General features: G+C 43.4%; 1 protein-coding gene across 4 annotated transcripts in view; it reads left to right on the top strand.

The window, feature by feature from the left end:
- The first annotated feature begins 6,996 nt into the window (after positions 1-6,996).
- Positions 6,997-14,564, top strand: part of MKRN1 (makorin ring finger protein 1) — a 31,127-nt gene continuing 23,559 nt past the window's right edge. For 2 of the 4 annotated variants that reach the window (XM_053254764.1, XM_053254766.1), the window contains exon 1: positions 7,000-7,314. In XM_053254764.1, the coding sequence (XP_053110739.1) occupies positions 7,091-7,314 (224 nt within the window). In that variant the 5' untranslated portion in view covers positions 7,000-7,090. Of the gene's footprint in view, positions 7,315-14,564 lie in introns of all 4 variants that reach the window. The other 2 variants (XM_053254765.1, XM_053254763.1) reach the window with 2 other exon arrangements.

The following is a 14,564-nucleotide window of genomic DNA, read 5'->3' as shown; positions in this document are numbered from 1 at the left end:
TAAACAGCCAACCCAATGAGAGTGAACACCAGCGAGGCCTCCCCAGAGAAAGACAGGCTTCCCAATCATTCTTTGTCTTGACAGAGGGCCTGTTCTCGAAGAGCCCTGCCATGAAAAAGAAGAAGGAGGAGGAGGAGGAGGAGAAGGAGAAGAGGAGGAGGAGGAGGAGGAGAAGAAGAGGAGGAGGAGGAGGAGGAGGAGAGGAAGAGGAGGAGGAGAGGAAATCAAGAAGAAGAGGAGGAGAGGAGGAGGAGAGGAGGAAAAGAAGAAGAGGAGGAGGAGGAGAGGAGGAGGAGGAGAGGAAAAGAAGAAGAGGTGGAGAAGGAGAAGGAGGAGGAGGAGGAGGAGGAGGAGGAGGAGAAAGCTCAGAAAGGAGCAAGCTTTCATCTCTTCTCGTATTGGCTTATTAAGTTTGCCAACCCCTCATGACAAAAAGGGATGTTTGTACGGGCCAGAATAACCACAAGAGTGCTGTGTGTAGATGAATTCACACATGGACAGGGTGGGAAACTCTGCCATTGCACTGCCAGCTGTAAGACTGTGGGGAGGCCAGTGCAGGGGCTTTGCATCAAGGCTTCCTGCTAACCTTTTACTGTGGTGTTTCTCTTATAATAAGCAGGGCAAGAACGGTTGTCTTAATTCACCCCAGCATTGCGTTCCTCCCAGTGGCTGTTGCTGGCGTGACGTTTACTTTATGTTTAGACCAGGGCTGTACAGCTTGGGCCCTCTAGCTGCTATTGGACTACAACTCCCATCATCCCCAGCCACAGTGGCCAACAGTCAGGAATTATTGGAATTGAAGTCCAGCATCTGCAGGAAGGCTGAAGTTGTGCAGCCCTGGTTTATGCTGTGATCCCTTTAGGGGCAGGCAATCATTTTCTTATAACTTTGCTGGGTAAACCACTTTGGGAACTTATTTGTTGAAAAGTGGTATATAAATATCCTTAAAAACAACAACTTGATGTTGGCACTTCCTTCGATTACTCTGTATATATTTTCTTCCTACAGCTGTACTATATATTATTGTCTCCAAATTGGTCACTTTGGTAATGTAGGATGGTTTTACTGTGTTCTTCTTCATTTGTTTTACCTTTGTATCCTATGAAAAAGTGAATTAAAATATTTTTAAACTTCACATAAATTATCTCAGTAATCCTGACAACAGCCCTGCAAGATAAATGGATATTATTAGTCCCATCTTTAGGATGAGAAGGATGGAAGACTGAAGTTAAGAGGGAGTGACATACCTAAGGCCACTTATGCAGTTCTTGGCAAAGGTGAGATTTGTCATGTGTATAACACCCCTAAGGGAGAGACGTAGGTGCCTGCCCGGAACATATATATTATGCAAGCGGGCCTCTCACCCAACAAAGTGAACGCCTCTGGTCCTGGGCAAAGCTAGGCCAAGGATTGTCAAAACAAGTGAAAAAGTAGAGAAAAGGGATTCTTGTCTCCCCTAATATTTATAAATATATTTCTCTAAGGCGTACCTGTTGCTAATCCCATGTGTGGCAGCTCTCGCGAGAGTTTGCGAGCAAGATGCTGGCAGGGGGAGAAGAAAGAGGCAGTGCCAGTGGACAGGCTTGTGGGCGAGCGGGGGGGGGGGGAGAAAATGGGGGAAGAAAATAGCGGTGGGTGGCCAGGCAAAGAAAATGGAAGCGGCAGGTGGGCGGAAGGGGGAGAAAACGGCACCGATTCCAGGCGGGTGGGCAGGGAATGAAAACAGCTGGGGGGGGCGGAGGGCTGAGAACAGAGGGGAAACCGGGGCGGGGGGGACTAGAGGTGCAGAAGATGCTCTGTGCCTGGCCCAGGTAGTATTTTTTTTATTAATAAAAAGAATAACAACAGCATAACAGTCATTGACATAAAGTCAAGGCAAACACTTGAATAGAGGTATGTCGTCTCAAGATACAGTAGCGAATGGAACAAAAGCAAATACAAAAGGCAAGCCTCAGGATAAAATGCTCTTCCTGTGCCACCCTACCCCCTGCCCCCAAGAACTTGTTAAAAGGGGAGTGTGCCTGTCTTGATGTCTTTCACAGATGTCCCGACATCCTCCCAGTACAGTCCTTTATTGGCATGGTGGAGGGAATTGCCACTCTGTATGCTACCCAAATGCTATAAACTAGTATTTGGAGCATGTGTAAGGTGATGGTTCTAATGAACTGCCCCCTGCCTATGCTATACATTCAAAGGAATGTACCAGAAGGACATCAGGATAGGTAACAGAAGGATTTTATTTATTTATTTATTTATTACATTTATATCCCGCTCTTTCCTCCAAAGAGCCCAGAGTGGTGTACTACATACCTGAGTTTCTTTTTCACAGCAACCCTGTAAAGTAGGTTAGGCTGAGACAGAAGTGACTGGCCCAGTCACCCAACTAGTTTCATGGCTGAATGGGGATTTGAACTCGGGTCTCCCCAGTCCTACTCCAGCACTCTAACTACTACACCACGCTGGCTTAGAAGGATGTCAACTCAGTGTGTCCCCCTTTTATTATTTATTTTTATTATTTATTTATTCGATTTTTATACCGCCCTTCCGAAAAGGCTCAGGGCGGTTTACAATTAAAACAGAAACCATTAAAACCAACAACAATTAAAACAGAAATATAAATATAAACACCAATTAATAACACCAACATGTTATTAATTGATTTTAATGGTGTTTTAATGTAAACCGCCCTGAGCCTTTTGAAAGTTTTAATAATAAAATAAATAAATAAACAAAAAACAATTAAAACATCTTTAAAAACAATTAAACAATAAGAACAATTAAAACCCTGAAAACCAGGTTAGAGCATTACAACAATTAAAACTAATTAAAACTCTGTAAGTTTTAATTGTGTGGCCCATTTTTTAATCTGTATACAGTAAATGCACAGTTATTCTTGTTTCATTCAACAAACATGCAGCAGCATGTGGCTGTGCATGTGTTCATTTTAAAAGTCAACACGAGGAGCGTACTCCCAGAAAATGGAGAGTACAGAATATCGCTCTCCACTTTCGGGGGGTACAGTCCTCATGTTGCAGAACACCTGCCTGCCCATATGAAACAATAATACACAAAACACAAAGCAGCAGTGGCAAAAAGTGTGAGATAAAAAGTCATCAGAGATTCTTCAAAGATTGTTCAATGCCATCAGAGATTGTTGAAAGATGGACTTTATCTTCCAAGCAAAACTGAAAACTAATTTCAAAAGAGGCTTGCCAACTCTGTCATGCTGGGGATGGCTTCCTCCTACTCCCTGTTATTTGTTTGCATAGCTATAGGGCTGTCACCCAGTTATAGAAATCTTAGTTGATTAACTCAAAGAGTTTCCGTTGATTAATCAGTGAATTAGGTCTTCATGGATCTGTGTATGAATAAAAAGCTACTTCTGAAGAAAAAGTCCTCTTCTGTGATGATGCGACAGCAACTTTTGTAAATATTAAAAATCATTTTCATGTTTTAACATTTTACTGCCCAACTGAGAGCACCTTTTTGATCAGCCAAAACTAATTGACTAATTTGATTTGTCAAAACTAATTAATTTCATACTTTTAAAATAGTCTGCAGCCCTGTCTTATGCATACTACTTTATTTTAAAAGCATGAATTTCCCCCGCCATTCCCCATGCCCTCTCTCTCTCTCTCTCTCTCTCTCACACACACATAACCACACACACACACACACAAACCAAAATATACATATTCTGCTTAGATAACAATCCACCCTGAAGTGAAATGCTAAATATCAGCACACTCTGTATATGTGTGTTTGAATTTCTTTTTACACTATGCTTTTGCCTCAAATAATTTTAAACGGAGTCCACACTTAGAAAAAAAAATTTTTTTAAGCGAAGTAAGATTGTAAAAGAAATGTAAAGAGAAAATGTGGCTTCCCACTCTGCCAACCTGTGTTCATAACAAGAAATTCTACATTTCTGTTACAGGTTTCATGCAGCCGTATGGAACGAAAATCCTGCTTCCCACCCACTTTGACCATTTTCTTTATTTCGTAACATTAGCCTCTGATAGTGGAAGAAGAAAGTAGTGATATGGCCAGTTCCTTCAGGGGTGCAAATTATCCTGCTAAGCATTTGAGGAGTACCTCCCTCATTTTACTCAACTCCCCCCAAACCTAATTACATGTTTTCAATCTCCAAAACATACCGCCCCACAAAAGTGTCTTTCGCCTCTCCCCCACAACAAAATCTAAGTGGGTTGTTCCTCAAGTATTTCCTCTGCACCCCTAAGTTCCTTACCTTGGTGTGTGTCTGTTAATTATATGTTGGCTGAATTTTTCATATGACCAGCACTATACGAAGGAAGGCCTGGTGGGAATGGTCAATAGCGTGATCTGGGCTTCAGCTGTCCTGCATTCCAGCCACAGGCTCCGTGCTGAGCAAGTTCATTTATCATTAACAGAATACAGCAGCTGGCACTCTGGAACCACACTCTGCCTTGCAGGATAAGCGGAAGCTGCCATGTCAAACCTGAGAAAACATCTGTGGTTTCTTGGGCTTTTGGTGCCTTGCCATGTTAACATAATGTATGCATGTCTTTGGGAAATCAAAACTAGCTTAGACAATCTTTCAGAACATTTATTCATTTATTTATTTGTTTACATTTTTTATCCAGCCCATTATCGCCTCCAGGCAAGCATTTCAGAGGGATTATGCCATTTCCTAATGAAAAGAGAAATGACTGGAATGTGAGATTAAAGCACAAAATGTATGGATCTGCAGAAAATTCATCATTTTTGCCAATTTGCCCCCAAATTAGAGTTTTCACTGAGGTTAAATATAGGCTTCAGTCGTTGAAATCTCCATAGTTATTAGCTATGAGAGTTCTCAGTTGACTGAAGTGAATTGTACCCTAGCTCTCTCCACGTGCCCAGAAAAAAGCCATCACTCTTCTGGGGGGAAGGTAAGCTTCACTAGGCTCTCCTCCCCTGCCTGCTGCCCCAGGCTCCACCCACCCAGTCCTGTGAATGACTTCACTGTGGATTGACCTCGCCTATCCTATCCAGCGGCCACATGTTCACTCTCCCTTCCTCCTACTTTGTTTTTGAGTTCACATGACCACCGGTCAGGAGCTCACAGCTCTCCTATCCTGGATGGGTGCTTCTTCGACCCTGTTTTGGGCTCTGTGAACTAGTATAATGTTTATGAACATTCCAGATCCTCAGAAAGTGCACAAGGCTTAGAGACAGATATGCCAATATGCTTTTTTGTGGAAAGGGAAGGGATTCAGGAAAAAAGGCAGTATGCAAGTGTATCAAAGTTTTTGATTGTGTGCATGAGAATATATCAATATACTGCATGTGAGTTGGGTTATCAACTCTGTAGGGCTTGCTTGGGGTCTCCAGAAATCGGCATTGGTCTCCATGTGATTAGTGAAAACAATCCTGGATATTTTAATGACCTGATATTGTGAAAAGTTTAAAAATGCAAGGGGGGGGGGGGTCTCCAGGAATAGCTTTTGTCAGTTTGTCAGAGTTGGCAACCTTGCTTGTGAGTAGTCTGAACTGCCTTATTTCCAGTTAAAATAAAGACTTTCCTCTTTGATCAATGGCTCCAGGCTTACTTTTATGATGACAATACTTATTGATTGCTTCTTCTTCTTAAGTCTAATACCAGTACAGAGAGGGGCATAGGAAGCTGCCATATACAGTGTCAGACCATAGGTCCATCTAGCTCAGTATCGTCTACACAGACGGGCAGCAGCTTCTCCAAGGTTGCAGGCAGAAATCTCTCTCAGGCCCTTCTTGGAGGTGCCAGGGAGGGAACTTGGAACCTTCTGCTTTTCCCAGAGCGGCTCCATCCCCTGAGGGGAATATCTTACAGTCAGAGGTGCTCCTAGATAATTTTGGAGCCTGGACCTAAAGGCCTTTGGAGGCCCCCCTGCTGCAAGCATCATTTTTTTAACACATAGGTTCTTGAGGACACAAACCATACCACTCAGGACAGACTAAAGAGGATTTGGGGGCCCCCAGGGGATGTGGAGGCCCTGGACTTCGGCCCCAAAGTCCAGGGGTAAGAATGCCTCTGCTTACAGTGCTCAAACTTCCAGTCCCCCATTCATATGCAACCAGGTGCAACTGCTTAGCTAAGGGGACAAGTCATGCTTGCTACCACAAGACCAGCTCTCCTCTCCCCCAATGCAGTAATGGTGATTTCTCTGGGCCTTTTCATACATTATATTTTTTTATCTGTTCACCAGATATTTTAAGTGTGTGACTTAAGAAATGTACATTTAATGGGAAGTGTGTGACTGCATGTTTAAAGTACTGTTTTCAAAGACGGGTCGCGGTGTCAAGAGTTGGGGCAAACCTGGATGCGCTGGATGTGTCACGTCTGAAGCTGACCAACTGCGAGGAAGAAACACACCAAACTTGGAAAACACACCGTAAATTATTTATTTTTATAACATGCCATTATAACATATCTCTTTTATAACATGTCAAACATGAACAAAATAATAAAAATGAAGAATAATAAAATAATGAGGGGCGGGCAGAGACCCAACAAAATTAAGACTTCGATTGGCCAAGGATCCTGCCTGACTCCATTATACTATCGTGTTGTGTTCCTTACGGGAACACTTCTTTCCCGTAATGTGTGAATCAGCAGTCTCCCACACCGCTTAGCCGAGCGAGCTGCCTGAGCGAGCTCGAGACGAAGACGTTGGGACCGCGACAGAACAATCTCCGTAAATTGCCGAACCTCCTCTTTTTCACCCCGCCCCTCCCACGAAGAATGACGGCTCCTTCCAAGAGATTTTCCTTCATTCCCCGCCCCCTCGCTAACGCCACAACTCCAACCCCCCCCCCACACACACCACGTTTCCCTTCAAAACAGGCGTGGCCTCTCGAACTGTTCCACCAATCAGACCGCTTGTTCCTGAGTCAAGCCTTTCCCCCTTCTCTCCATAGGCCCCGCTTGCACGCGCTCAAGGCCTGGCGAAGCGGGGAGGCAAGCCCCGCCCCTCCCAGCTCGGCCCGCCCACTTGGCTTGCCTCGGCCCCGCCCTCGCGTCCAGCCTGGCGGAAGGATGCGCTCCCGGAAGTTCCGGTGGGGCCATCGCTGTGTGGGGTAAACAGTAATGGCGGAGGCTGCGGTGGCCCCCGGTGGTGGCGGAGCGGTGGGAGCGACAGCCACGGCAGCTGGAGCAGCTGCTGTCACGGCTTCCAGCCCCTCCACCGCCAGCGCCTCCGCCATCACCACCACCACCACGGCCTCCAGCCCCCCCACAGCCGGACCCCAGCCAGCGCCGGCCGCAGCCGGAGGTGGAAGCAGCGGCTGTTGGACTAAGCAGGTCGCTTGCAGGTAACGTGCTGAGGTGATGGCGAGCGATGGCGCCCGTGGCTCCCCTCGCGCGACCCCCCCCGCCCGACTTGGCTCGCGCTCTTTGACTTCCAAGCCCTCTCCGCCTCCCTCCCCCCGTGCTTGTTCTCCTTTCTCCTCCTCTTTTTCCCTCACCTCCCCCCGCTAAAAAACAAAAAAAGCCAGCCTGATTAGAAGCCTCCCAGGCATTTCTTGGTTCCCACGAAATCTACATCTTTCCCGTCTGTATAAGATTCTTCTTGTGGAGCGAGTGTTACCCTTTTCCCATTGTTCCACACTTCTGCTTTGGGGTCAGATGGTTTTTTTTTTTTTTTTAATCTCTAGCTACCCGCAGAAAAGGAAAGAAAAAGCCAGAAACACCCTTCCTCTTGAATCCACCCTGCTGGCATCTTTTGTGCCAGTAGTGTTTACTTCTCTTAATCCCAGCTACTGTCGACGTTCGTTTGCCTGGATTGAGTTCTTTCCTCCCCGGGATCGCAGCGTGCATTCCTGTGTATGCCTGCCATTAACATTCTCCAAAACTCTTTCTGTTCACTGTATTAACTTTGCCTGCTCGTTGCCTGTGATATTATTCACCTGTACCAAAAGCTAGCTCTGACTTATAGGCATTCATAAACCATTTCCGCTTGGTTCAGTAGTGAACTGGTAGCATAAAATGCATATGTAATGGCAAAACAAAAGACTCGTGCAGCCTTCCTAGTCTCCAGCCCAATGATTAAACAAACCTAGAGTGCAGATCTAGCACAAGGATAGCCAGCTTCTGTACTCTTTTGGGCCACTCTGTTCCTGAATATAGGAAGCTGCCTTATACGGAGTCAGACCATTGGTCCATCTAGTTCAGTATTGTCTGCATTGACTGGCAGTGACTTTCCAGGATTTCAGACAGGATTCTTTCCCAGAGAAGTTAGAGATTGAACTTTCTGTGTACAAGTTGGATGGTCTGCCACAGAGCTAAAGCTCTGTCTCCCATAGTGGTCTGAGAGCAAAAGCTATTTTACAGCTTTGACTCCTTCACAGGTGCTTTGGAATAAAGTTAAGATTGCCTATCAATAAGGGCTTTGTATACAAGCCATCTAATGGTGCAGCGGGGAAGTAACTTGGGAGCAAGAGGTTGCTGGTTTGAATCCCATAGTCTGAGAAACATACCAGTGGGGAAACACCTATATCGGGCAGCAATGATATAGGAAGATGCTGAAAGGCATCATCTTATACTGTGTGGGAGATGGCAATGGTAAACCCCTCCTGTATTCTACCAAAGACAATCACAGGGCTCTGTGGTCACCGACTCGATGGCACAACTTTACCTTAGAAATACATGGAACGTTACATACACAATGCAGTATGTTGTCATTGTAAGCTGTCCTTTGTCTCTCGACTTTTAAAAACAGTTTCCTTCTGAGTGAAGCTGTGAGCAGAATTTTATCCCACCATACTTGTAATTTGGCGGGCAGGGGTGCTGCTGATGAGTGGATAAAACTGTGTTGCAGACTGCTGGTTGGCCATCCCTGATCAAGTCAGATCTGATTACCATTTTAATACTTCATACTGAGCATGTGATACATGCTGTACTGAACATAGAAGTGGTATAGTGCTTTTCCAGCAGGCTTACATTATGATCCTGAGTTCTTCCTCATCATTTGGCAGACCCCAATGCAGCATGACTCTCAAAACAAGCAAATAGGCTTTTGTTTTGATTTTGAGATGTATGTAATCCCCAATAATTTGCAGGTTTAATGATATCATTATTTTCAGTTCTTTATTAAACAATGGTGAGTGCTTTCCAAATTCCAATTGTTTCTCTGTTTTGGAACTACTTAGTCCTGGCCTCTTCTGTAAATGTGCTACAGCTGCAGCTTGAGTTACTCAAGCTTATGTTATATCAGAGGTATTTTCAGAAATGTGGAGTAAAAATAGCTTTAGTGCCTTGACTTCAGCCTAGAATTCAGAGTTTGTTATCTAGAAAAAGAGATTTCATAGTCTTGGTGGAAGGACAGGAAACAGAGGGTAGGAATAAATGGACAGTCTTCACAATGGAGGGAAGTAAGAAGTGGGATCCCCCAGGATTCTGGGACTGGTGTTTTTTAATTTATTCATAAATGATCTAGAAGTTGAGGTAACCAGTGAAATGGCCAGATTTGCAGATGACACTAAACTATTTAGGGTAGTGAAATCCAAAACAGATTGTGAGGAGCTCCAAAAGGTTCTCCAAACTGAATGGGTGACAAAACGGCAAATGTGGTTCAATGTAACCAAGTGAAATATTGGGGCAACCCCCCCCCCAACTTCATAAATACATGGATGGGGTCTGAGCTGTTGGTGACTGACCAGGCGAGACTTCTTGGGTTTTTAAATTTATTTTATTTTTACATTTTGTATCCTGCTCTTCCTCCAAGGAGCCCAGAGCGGTATACTACATACTTAAGTTGCTTCTCACAACAACCCTGTGAAGTAGGTTAGGCTAAGAGATAAGTGACTGGCCCAGAGTCACCTAGCTTGCCTATCATGGCTGAATGGGGATTTGAACTTGGGTCTCCCCGGTCCTAGTCCAGCATTCTAACCACTTCACTATGCACATTGTAGAACTGGAAAAGGTACAGAAGAGGGCAGCCAAGATGATCAGGGGCCTGGATCACTTTCCTTATGAGCTATAGCATCTGGGGCTTTTTAGTTTGGAAAACAGGTGATTACGGGGAGACATGATAAAGCTTTATAAAATTATGCATGGAGTAGAGAGTGGCTGGAGAGAAATTTTTTCCCCTCTCGCACAACATTAGAGCCAGAGATCACCCCCTTAAACTGAAGGCCTGGAAACTGAGGACTGACAAAAGAAAGTACTTTTTCAAAGAGCGTGTAATTAATCTATGGAATTCTCTGCCATGGGATGTGGTGATGGCCACTAGCTTAGTTGGCTTTAAAAAGGGTTTAGACAGATTCGGGGGGGGGGGGCGGGGAGGTCTATCAATGACTACTAGTCTGGTGGCTATTGGTTTCTTCCAGCCTCAGGCAAAATGCCTCTTAATACTAGTTGCAGGGGAGCAACAGCAGTAGAGAGGGTGTGCCCTCAGCTCTTATCTGTGGGCTTCTCAGAGGCATCTGGTAGTCCACTGTGGGAAACAAGATGCTGTACTATATAGGTCTTGGGCCTGATCTAGCAAGGCTGTTCTTACGTTCTTAACTTTGGACGTCTCTCTTTAATAAGAACACCATCTCTTAATTATTAAGATTATTATTTACACAACTTCATCAGTGTATGCTGCATGTTATGGAGTTACATAGGCAAACATGGACAGGTCCCTCCTTCAAGAAACAATGGGGGCTGGGGAAGAGAAGGGTAAGGGAATGATGGGAGTTGTAGTCAACAGCATCTGGGAATCCTGGTTACAGGAAACACTGCAAGTGGTGGTGCTCTTATGTTTAGGAAGGGGATAGTAACTGTCCCTATTCAACCCAACAGAGTTCCTCTCAGTAGTTACTGGTGCCTTTACTTTTTTCTTAGATTATGAGCCCTTTAGGACAAGTATCTTTTCTCATTCTGTTTGCAATGAAAATTGCTTTGTGAACTTTTTGTTGAAAAGCTGTGTGTGTGTGTGTGTGTGTGTGTGTGTGTGTGTGTGTAAAAACTGGGTACTAAGTATTTGTGAGAGAGTGAGTGAGTATGGCTGAAATAAGAGCTAATGAAAGGAAAGTTGCTGAGCATTCTAAATCTTGTGCAGGATGGTTGAGGATAGTGCTGGTTGGGTGGAGGACCGATGTGTTTTCTATAGCCACTGAGTGATAGAACAATACTAATGTGTATTAAATTGACAAAAACTAGGTATAGGCTATATAAGATTTCAGTTTTTTTAATCTATAGTAGCCTTGGGTACAGAGTTGAGCAGTAAAGAAAAACAAGTGAAATGTTCTGTGAACTATGGAGATCCCCTTAATTAACTATTTATGGTACCTGGCAAAAGATTGGCTTCAATTTTATGGAGTGTACCTGTACCCTTCTGTGGTTGGAGTGTACATCAATCCAATAGGTACTTCTTGACATTCCTTCCATGTTCCTGAGTTTAAGAAGCTTAACAATAGGGCTTCTCAGAGCCCACAAACCTCAAATTTCCTAAGAAAACCTCAAGAGCTGCAATAAGAGGCATGGATTCTATCGCTCTCTCTTACTTCTCACTGTACCATCTTTGAATTTGTACAGCAGTTATACTAGATGCTGAGCATCCCATCTTATTATTCTTTTCTCCAAGGGGTTCAGAGGCAATGTCTTCCTATTTTGAAAATATTTTGATCTCCTTGAATCTTTTCCTTCAGTGACCTTTATATGTTTCCTACCTGTTTACTTATTTGGGTTTCCCTAATCTGATGGCAAACCCGAGAATTGCCAGGTTATCGGGCTTAATTTTTTCATACTTGATCTGAAAAGTTTGAAATGTAGAATCTTGTCAGAGAGGAGTAAAGAAGAGTGCGGTGCTGACATTCTGTTGGCGGTATTTAATGTAGAAAAGTAGATAGAAAACACTTCCTGAGTAATTTGTTTCTGTTTAATCATGGGAATTAGAGGTGGTCAGTCCAGAAGTTACTGTAATTATGCTTTCATCATGTTTCTCTGATGGATTATGTCTACAACAGGTGAATAATAATTAAAGGGTGTCTGACATGGAGGCCATCTGAAAATGACTATGAGTAAGATAGATGGTGATCTACAGTGCACACAACAATGCTTCCTTAACACATCAGTGACTGATACCAATCACCGTACTGTGGTACAGACCAAAGATTTCAAGGCCTGTCTGTGTTCATTGGGATGAAAGAGATCATGGATGCTGCAAGTGCATCCCTCTTAGTCTGAGATCTGGGACATGCACAGAAGAGTAAATCTCTTTTGATGCTGTGCTCTCTGGAAAAGGATTTCTATTTCATAGGAGCCTGTGCAGCAACATGTGGAATTTTCCTGGTTTTGCTTACATATAAATTAAACTGCATTGCTCATTGTTTTTTGTATTCTAAATTGAAGGAAACAAGACTAGATTATTTTGGACAAGGGGAACAGGGTTCATATTGAGCTGCTGCTTCTTTTTTTAAAAAAACGAGTGTTCTAATAAATTGAGGGCAAGTTGGTCCTTTTAGTTCAGGCCTGCTCAACTTCAACCCTCCTGTAGATGTTGGCCTACAACCCCCATAATCCCTGGCTATTGGCTACTGTGGCTGAAGATTATGGGAGTTGTAGTCTAAAAACAGCTGGGGGGCCTAAGTTGAACAGGCCTGTTTTTAGTTGCTTCATGGTTATGCTGAAGTCTCACGTTAAGGGCCTGTTGGTGGGATTTACTCTGATTTGGGACCTTGGGGTCTGAAACGTATTATATCCTCCTTTTGTCCATCTTACTTGTAGGAGGCACAGCCCTAACCTGGCCTTCATCAGCAGTCCTATTTTGACTGGTTTTTCACATTCACGTTGCATGATTTGGTGCCTCTCCTGTCCAATGTTAATTGTAGCTACAGATGTGGGATTTTACTGATGCAATCTAGTCCCCACACTTTATGCTTGTCCTAACTTACTGTCTGTGCTTGCCCACCTCATTCTCAGGCAACAATATTTCCACCTTCTTGCAGGTTAGCCTTGACTCCAGTGTGGAGCTACTTTAAAGCCTTGGGCTTGGTAAATTTGTTTTCATTCCTCCATCTTGCTGGATTGAACCAGCACTAAGTTGTGGAGTATCCATCTGTCACTCAGATCAGAGCTGCACAACTTTGCCTTGGCAGCTGCTGTTGGACTACAGCTACCATCATCCCCAGCCACAGCGGCCAGTAGTCAGGGATTATGGGAATTGTAGTCCAACAGCTGCTAGAGGGCCAAAGTTGTGTAGCCTTGTTCAAGATGATAGCAACTGTAACCATCTGCTTTCATCTCTGCAGCTTCTTCTCCCTGTTAAGTACTCACAAACTGCCCTGAGCCATTTTTGGAAGGACGGTATAGAAATTTAATTATTATTATTATTATTATTATTAATAATAATAATAATAAGTAGAAGTAGTAGTAGTAGTTCTCTAAAGCAGTGGTTTCCAACCTGTGGACCACTGGTGGTCTGTAAGAGTACTGTAAGCAGGGTGGATTTGATTTAAATCAAACTGATTTAAATCACGATTTAAATCACTAGCAGGGTGGATAAAAATCAATGATTTTTTTTAAAAAATCAAAAAAATCCAATTTAAATAAAAAAAATCTGATTTTTTTTTATTTTTTTAAAAAAATCATTGATTTTTATCCACCCTGCTAGTGATTTAAATCGTGATTTAAATCGTGATTTAAATCAGTTTGATTTAAATCAAATCCACCCTGACTGCAAGTGATCTGTGGGGGAGGAAAAATAATGTAATAATAATTAGCAGCAGCTTTCTCATTAGGTAAGTGACACTAAGTGTTATCTTTTACCCACTGGTAGGCCTGCTGCAGGTAAATGTACTGTGGTGAATGCAATATGTTTGTGAGTGAGCATAATATGTTAGAAATAGCTGCATTTTTAGTAGCCCTTAATATATATTTGATTCTCATCAGCCATAGGCTATGTTAAAATGTTTAAAACAGCTTGCTTAAGTGGTGGCCCACAAATGCTTTCGGTGACAATGTAGTGGCCCGCATAAAGGAAAAGGTTGGGAACCACTGCTCTAAAGGTTGCAAGTGGTTTGTACAATATGAATGATGATTTTTGGTTTGGAGTAGTTATGAAGGGTGAATCTGCATAAAATACAGGATATAACAGTCAAATAAGAAAGACTTATATGGTGACGTCACTTCGTGAGCAGAACGGGTTAGGCAAATTCATGGAGAAGGAGAGACACTCTAATTAGAGTATGCAGCCTCGGGCTGAGGATGTTCCTAATGATGAATTTGCAAAAAACAAACATGAGGCTTGGCTTGTATTATGGGTTCATCCCAGGTTGTTGCTAAATTGAAGTGGATTTAACCAGCAGCTGGCCTAAAGCATTTGTACTGAATACATGATAGAGTTCAGTGTGGGCACTGCTGGAATTTAAACGTGCACATGTCAGATTGTACTACAGAGGATACTGTTTAAAAGGATTCAGTATTCATTCCATATTTGCCCCACCTTTGTGTTACTGGCTGTGCTGGTCAGCCTCTGTTTGTGATCTCCGTTCTGCCAGGCACATGAAATGAAAGGGTACCATGTGAGCCTATTTTTCCACCAAAACCTGAAGGCTTTATTTGCTCAATTATTTAATTT

The sequence above is a fragment of the Hemicordylus capensis genome, chromosome 5, assembly GCF_027244095.1.
Source record: "Hemicordylus capensis ecotype Gifberg chromosome 5, rHemCap1.1.pri, whole genome shotgun sequence".
NCBI classification, from domain to species: Eukaryota; Metazoa; Chordata; class Lepidosauria; order Squamata; family Cordylidae; genus Hemicordylus; species Hemicordylus capensis.
The sequence above is the reverse complement of the archived record's forward strand: the minus strand, read 5'-3'. Positions and strand labels throughout refer to the sequence as shown.